Source organism: Populus euphratica, unplaced genomic scaffold (assembly GCF_000495115.2).
Source record: "Populus euphratica unplaced genomic scaffold, PopEup_1.0 scaffold5.1, whole genome shotgun sequence".
Taxonomy (NCBI): domain Eukaryota; kingdom Viridiplantae; phylum Streptophyta; class Magnoliopsida; order Malpighiales; family Salicaceae; genus Populus; species Populus euphratica.
In genome coordinates, this window is record NW_011499848.1 from 3,811,937 (window position 1) to 3,819,861 (window position 7,925).

The 7,925-nt window shown below is 34.6% G+C and overlaps 1 protein-coding gene across 2 annotated transcripts; it reads left to right on the top strand.

The window, feature by feature from the left end:
• Positions 1 to 1,733: 1,733 nt before the first annotated feature.
• Positions 1,734 to 6,613, top strand: LOC105116317 (magnesium transporter MRS2-5). Of its 2 annotated transcripts, none has more exons than XM_011013619.1 (7): positions 1,734 to 1,955; positions 2,561 to 3,177; positions 3,460 to 3,530; positions 4,775 to 4,903; positions 4,999 to 5,340; positions 6,148 to 6,259; positions 6,347 to 6,613. In XM_011013619.1, the coding sequence occupies exons 2-7, from the start codon at positions 2,739 to 2,741 to the stop codon at positions 6,466 to 6,468; spliced, it is 1,215 nt and encodes a 404-aa protein (XP_011011921.1). In that variant the 5' UTR covers positions 1,734 to 1,955; positions 2,561 to 2,738; the 3' UTR covers positions 6,469 to 6,613. The 2 variants fall into 2 exon arrangements, with proteins under 2 accessions (XP_011011921.1, XP_011011912.1); XM_011013610.1 differs by adding an exon at positions 5,703 to 5,750 and having other exon boundaries at positions 1,735 to 1,955; positions 5,861 to 6,590.
• The last annotated feature ends 1,312 nt before the right edge of the window (positions 6,614 to 7,925 follow it).

Below are 7,925 nucleotides of genomic sequence, written 5' to 3' on the forward strand. Positions count from 1 at the left end.
ACTCTTTCCTTTTCTGTTAATGAAGGGTACTTTGGATTTGACCTTGACCTGTGGGATTGTGACACGTCTTTTAGATCCCTGAGATTCAACCACCCTTTTAATTTTTTTTTAAATTTAATTTTTAAAATATTTTTTAATTATTTTGATATATTAATATTAAAAATAATTTTTAAAAATAAAAAAATATTTTAAAAACCAACATCCATGTCACTCACTATCATTCCCTTGATGGGTTTTTAATCTTCTCTAAATCTAATTTTAAGCTTTTATTGGATTAAGTGATAATGGGATGGGTGGAGCATTTGACAACGAAGTGCTGACTAAGAATTTATTACTTTCTTTAATTAGCTTTAAGCAAATCAAGTTTATTGTAAATACTACCTAAAGAAGACTCAGTTAAGAGATTCTTTTTCCCTGTAGAAACAATAATAATTAAAAAAAAACAATAAGAGATTGTTTTATTGCTTGTCTGCTTCTTTTATTGCATGTTAGATGTCCGACCCCGACAACAAGTTTGTTTACTTTTAAAAAAATAATAATTATTTCGTGAATTATTGGACTCTGTTTTTTTTTTTTTTTTTTTTTGTTTTTGAAGATTCATATTTTCAAGAAAAAAGATTTTGATGTTTATATTAATTTTAAAAACAATTTTAATACTTAGATTTGTAAATCAATTATATGTTTTTTTAATGTAAAAACTTTGATACAAAACTAATTTCCTTTAATTTTGATAACCGACTAACCAATATAAACTTCAATCAATTTTGATTGACACATTCTAAACCTAAAATATATAAACACCCTCCTTGTTCTATACATTAATAAAAGAAAAGGATTTTCAACCTTACATGTCATAAAAAAATTTAAAAATATTATATCTTAGATTTTATAGATACAATATTATGATAAATCTAAATTTAATGAGTATATATACAAAATCTAAATTTAATAAATAAAAAAACATTTATGAACTCATAAGTTCAGGTTATTACGGGTTTTGGCTACCATATCTAAACCCAATCATTATCAAGATATATGAACTTATTACTCATCACTAGTAATGTTTCAAGTTATTATGCTCGAGCCTAATATATTAAGATTCAAACAATATATTAGAATTTATTTTTTTTTATTTTTAACAGACCCAGACACTCTGTTCAAGCCTAACAATTTATTGAAAATTTATATGGAACCCCTCGCGTGTCCTTTGTTATTTTATATTGATAAAATATATATTATTTTAAGTAAAATATATCTCAAAATACTACAATAATAAAATTACATTCTAGGCCCTTGTTTTCATAAAAATAACAAATTTATAAATAACAAATTTATAAATTATAAATATACCATAAATTTTTCAAACTTTATGTTTATAATTATTTTATTTTTAAATATTTTCACACACACACATATATATATATAGCTTATCTTTTAAAAATATTAATGTATTTTTTTATTAGACTAAGACCTATAAAGATCCCGTATCCATCAAATTATGCTTGAATTGATCATGTTCAATGCACAACTTATCTATATATTTTTTTCCAATAACAATAGATATTCTAAATTATATTAATTTAGTTTATTACAATTGACTTTTCTCTTCACCGCATCTATCATATTATCATGATGCCCTCCTTTTCTCTTTTCCGCATGTTTCATTAAGAGAAAAAAACAAGGTATATCGACCGAAGCAACTAGTTACAAAGATATTAATAAAACTAAAGGTTAAGGTTGTTTCGTCATGCCGTGTGTACCCTAAAAAAATCAGGCTGTGAGAGAGTGGCAAAAACGTCGTGGGCACCTTTGCTACTCCACCTTTCATGGTCACTACAAGAAAACACGGCTCTCATCAACTGGATCTCTCTGGAAAAAGAGCATTCTTCTTCATTATATCTCACAAGTCTCCACCATGGAGCTTGAGCATTTAAACTACCTTTTCCTTTGAAAGGGTAAGGTTCTCGTTTCTCTTTCGGTGTCTATGTTTCACCCTACTGATTCTTTTTCTCCTCCTCTCTCCGTCTGTCTTTTCTTTCTTGGTTTTCACAGGCTTTCTTTTAATATCAATCAAAAACCTTTTAATGGAGCAATGAGGTCTTGTCCTTTTATCGGTGTAATGCTCAGTTTTTATAGAAATTGATGTAGTGATGTTAATCAGTAGATGTGACTAGAGATAAAAATTGCGGGGTAATTGATTCTTGCTCCTGTTTGTGTGGAGTTTTGTTTTGGATTTGAATGATTAAAGAATTTGTAACTCTTAGGTCAGCCAGAGACGGCTTGTGTTAATTCTGGCCATTTCTGACTGAAACACTCACGAGTCGTTAGATTTTGTGTGTGTATCTCCATTCACCTGAATTGTCAAGCTGCAGATTTATGTGCTAGGCCCAGTCAAAGTCTCAATCTTTCTCTTTTTGGTTATCTTCAGCTACCAAAGGGATTAGTTTTGTTGGATTCATTATTAATGGAAGTATGTTAATTTCTTTCGTGGGAATTGATGTGCATTTTAATTGATGAACTAATAGGGTTTATAACTATCATATGACGTTTTACTTTTCAGGCATTTGCTTAACCCAGAAATGCAAGAAGAACATGGATAACAGTAATAACTGTAGGTGATTTTTTATGATTAACTCAGATGTCATAGATTGGCGTATTAAAACCATTTAATGAGTACTGGTGCACCACCCTTATACGAAATTCTGACCTGGCACCGAAAGAAGGAAAGTTAATGTCCAATGGAAGGATTCCGAGGCCCACATCCACCAGCTGGTGTTCCCGAACCTGCTGTTTCTCTTTGCAATGGAAGGCTTAATTTAGATGGGTATGGCAATCGTGGGTCTAGCTTTCCAGGCCTAAAGAAGAGAGGTCATGCTCTTGGAAATCGTTCATGGATAAAGATTGATAAGGATGGGAACTCAAAGATTTTGGAGCTTGACAAGGTCACTATAATGAGACACTGTTCTTTGCCTTCCAGGGATCTGCGCCTTTTGGACCCCCTTTTTATTTACCCTTCCACAATTTTAGGACGGGAGAAGGCTATTGTGGTCAGTCTTGAACAAATTAGATGTATAATTACAGCAGATGAGGTTATCCTGATGAATTCCCTGGATGGATGTGTTGTCCGGTACATGTCAGAATTCTGCAAACGTCTTCAGACAAATCGAGAACAAGCGGGTACATATATTTCTAATCTAGAATAGTTGTTTTAATGGCCTCAATCTTTTATCTGGTTGCGTTGTTGTAGGTGGATAGATGGAGTTTCAAATTTGAAAGTCTTTGATTAATTGGGCTTGATTCTGTTGTTGCAACATACTAGAGCTTCTTGTTCTCAGAAGAAGTTTGCTCACTTCACATTTTTTCAAACTGATTTCTGTCAATCTCTATTACGACTATTTTCTTGAAGTTTATAAAGTCATGCCGAATGAGTTACTTAAAATTACTGCTGATTTGATTCAGATGATTTGCCGTTTGAATTCAGAGCTCTGGAATTGACTTTGGAACTAACTTGCACATCTCTTGATGCTCAGGTATGCTAACAACACTCATCACTACAGCACTTCCATATTTTTTTCTGAACGTGTTGCCACCTGAACTACTTGCACTCACAACCACAAGATGAACCAGACCAATTAAGTAAAGCCCGTAAGCCTTTAGAAATTAATGATCTCAGGGAAAAGAAAGCTAGTCTTCTAGGGTCAGGGAATTTGTATCAAAAGGTAATCTTGTAAAGATCATCCACATACCATTTTGTTTTACTTCCCAAGATTACTTTCTACATTGATAACTGGAAATCTTAAAATCATTGCCAATTTCTTAAAATAAAATATTGCGTTATTTGGAAGGTTAAGGTGCTTCTGATGCAAATGTCAAACTTGATATTCCCTCTCTGCATCATACTTATAGATGTTGGAAAAATAGAATCCACATGTGCAGTCAGCCTTTTCTGGTTTGACACTTTTAGATTACACTTTTAGATTATGGCTGCTTTGAGTTTTTAACTTGTACCCTGAGAGAGGGGCTAATTCTGTTTACTATTACCTTCCCGGTGCATTGCTTTTTTTCTTTAGTGCTAGTGGTGTGGAGACTCAGCATGTCTTTTATAGATACTCTGATTCAAAACATCATTGTTCAGATTGCCATTCAATGAGTTTAATCAGCTCCATGATAGGAGTTCATGACTTCTTGTGGCATGCTTTGTGTTGACCAACCATGGTAGCTATTTGATGCATACAATTACATTTCCTTGCATGATCAATGGATACTGAGAAGGTTTTGATTCACAATGTCTCAAGGGGTCTAATTGAATTCCTCTCTGTTATATCTTTTCAAGAATAAAGGCATATCCCTATGAAAGAAAGGAAAAAGATTTAGGAGAGTTGAATACGTAAACTGTCTCTCAATGCTCTGAACTTGTTATTTGCATATGTGGTTGTCACTTGTCACTTGTTATTGAATGGTGTATTTGACCAAATGTGGTTCCAGAAACCATGTGGGTTAAGATTGGGCAGCCATTTAAGAATAGTGTTTTATGTGTAATATGGAATTAAAACGCTTGGGCTGCAAATGCACATGGTTGAGTCTGGAGATTGGTCCCTTTATGTAAATGTTTTAATGTTCAAGATCATTTTTCAGAAAACCTCGCTCCCTGGACTTTGCCTAGGCAGACCAGTGGTAGATAACAGGCCTTTGCACACACAATTAAAGCAATAGAACAACTGGCAGATTGAAAAATTAAGGGTAACTCCCTCATTTGGACTTTTGGGTTTGATAGGTAAAAGAATTGGAATTGGAGGTATATCCAGCATTGGATGAACTAGCAACATCTATTAATACTCTTAATCTGGAACGTGTCCGTAGACTCAAGGGCCACCTCCTTGCATTGACTCAGCGAGTTCAGAAGGTAAAAGTAATCTTTTTACCCCCCTTTCTCTTAGTGTTCTATTGTTTGCTGGCGCTTTCTTCCTCCATACGTTAGCTTTTAGATTGAAATTGTAGGTCCATGATGAGATAGAACATCTCATGGATGATGATGGTGACATGGCCGAGATGCATCTTACAAAGAAAAAACAAAGGTTGGAAGCTTATGCTTTAGGTGATATATATTTTCAAAATGATTTCCCAGCTGAGACCAGAGTGGTTTCAAAATCTGCACCTGGTTCACCAGTGAGGTCAATTATTGGAGCCCAGAAATTGCAGAGAGCATTTAGCAATACAAGTCCAAGCAAACATGGAAGCTTGATGAGTTCATCCAGTAACGGCGAGAATATTGATGAACTTGAAATGTTACTTGAAGCCTACTTTGTTGCTATTGACAACACTCAAAGCAAGTTGTTCACGGTGTGTTCCTGCGTGCATGTTTTTGAACTCAATCTAGATATATGTATATGAGTTGCTGTGATTGGATAGTGCTTGCTAATTGGTATCCCACAATTGACATTGACGAGGTATAAGGCATGCATGACTAAAACCAACCAATATTGTGATTTTGACAACCCACCAATTTATGCAGATTGCCCCTTTTGGTGGCAAGCCGAAACAGAAAACCAGCCTAGGCTGTTTAGAATTTTTTATAGGTTCTAAAACAGATTATGGTGCCTTTACATGAAAAGGATACCTAATATTTCTAAATAGGTTTTCACATGGTGATGTGCAAGAATATTTACTACGTGATTATATTAATTGATCTATAAATATTGCAGCTCAAAGAATACATAGATGATACTGAAGATTTGATCAATATCAAACTGGTAAGGTTTAATATGAATTTTAACTTTTATGATGCTTTTTTTTTTCCTATTTTTTTATTGAAAAAAAAAAAAAACACACACGAGATATAACTTCTCTCTCATATTTACAGGGAAATGTTCAGAACCAATTGATTCAATTTGAGTTGCTTCTTACTGCAGCTACCTTTGTGGCTACAATATTTGCTGTTGTGACAGGAATATTTGGGATGAACTTTGTAGCCTCAATTTTTGATTTACCATCTGCATTTAATTGGGTTCTGATTATAACTGGTCTTGCTTGTGTGTTCTTGTATTTCTCTTTCTTGTTTTATTTTAGATACAAGAAAGTCTTTCCATCGTAAACTTCATTGTAGAGTAAGCTGCTCCAATGAAGACAAACACTTGATTTGTTTTGTAGAAACCCATTATTCAATTTGATTTTCCTCTCTCTCTGGGGTCAATTGATGCTCTTCCAAGATTGCAGGGCCTTGCTCTATATGTTTACATGCATCGCACGAGGTTATCTATCAAATCTATCAAGGCATGTGCAAGTTCATGCTCAAGTCCATAGTTTTGGAGGTTCTTATAAATGTGATACAAGGATCCAGTCTTCTGGCAGTTTGGCTTCACTTGCCCTATAAAGGCAAGCATCTGGCCATGGAAAAGCAGTGTGCCGTCTGTAAGTGGCTTTGTTATGTCGTTTGATCTGAAGATCATTTATGCTTATTCTGTAATTTGATAATGTATCAAGGCCCGTGCTTGTTACAGCACAGGCTTTACCTTCAGGTAAACCTTGCTATACCTGCGTCAAATGCAGGCTGTCACATGACGATAAACTATGAATAAAATTCTGTTTCTACATTCAGCGACTCTTTGAACAGTAATGATAGTGTAGGCCTTTTCTACTGTAACAGCATAAGCTCTCCTTTAATAGAAAACCAAGCAACTCCCTCCCATTACCGCGAGGACATTTTCTGAGTGAATTTACAGGGCAATAAGCTATGAGTGGCATTGGAATTTCTGTGACTAAATTAATCTCCTCCTGAATTGGATCCAGAAAATTGAGTAGAGTGCATGTCATTTCTGTAACTGCCACTTGTCCAAAATAATGGCTACCTTCGATAATCCAGCGTCCAATTGTCAATGGCCATGCCATTTCTGTAGATGAAGACGGTAGTGAAGCATATTCATATTCTTCTCTTCAAATGCAAGAGTGAGGATACTATCTGAAGAATCAAGGGATTTATTGATATACCCTCTAGACCTATTCTCATGTTGCCCGTCCACTGTTATTCTTCGAAACGAATTCACTTCTCCCATGACAGAATCAGACAACAATTAACTAGATAAATCAAGAAAGTAACCCCTTCCATAAGGCTGACGGCCCTGTAAATGTATTTCACCTTTAGCAGCACTACTTCTTGGAACTTCTATAAATTAGGTTCATCTGTAGCTGAATGCTTGCAGACACCTAATCTGCGTAAGGGGCAAGTTTGCTCTCGTATTCGTTGCGTTAAATTCCAAGACTGGGATTGGCTGTGAAAATAGTCTAAAGAAAATGCTTCCAATGCGTTTTCTCTTAACCTTGTTGAAGAATTCTTTAAGTAATTAGCTTTGACTACCCATAAATCCATAACCAGCCTTTCTCTTAACAAAAAACCAATCAACAATAGACTCCAATAACGACATTCAAATTAGGATCTAAAAGAAAAACCACAGAATAAAAAGCAGGCAGAGTTTTCAAGGGAACAGAACCCAATGGAAGAAGAATCTGAACAGACATGTTTGGAAAATACAAGACCAAGGCATCAACACAAAAGGAAAAACAGGTAAAAGATTTTGACAAAAAAGAAGAAGTTACTATTCAATATTGCAGCTTCAGCTGTGGAATAGAATGCATAACAAAATTTTGCCCCTTGACAGAACTTTGAAAAGCACTCGTTGGTGTCATATGGTTCAACTTCTGGAATTCCAAGTCACTTATAAACTTTAATTACCCTAGAAAAAAAAACAATACACACATAAATTGTTGATTGACATCTCTTGCTATCCATCTACCAACCCACAAAAAGAATGTGGCCTCGAATGTTCGATGCCCCATTGCAGAAAATGTTACGGGCAGGTCATATTATGAACTGAAACAGCAGGTCATTTTATCATTTCATCTATTACCAACAAATGCAACGGGCAACTTAG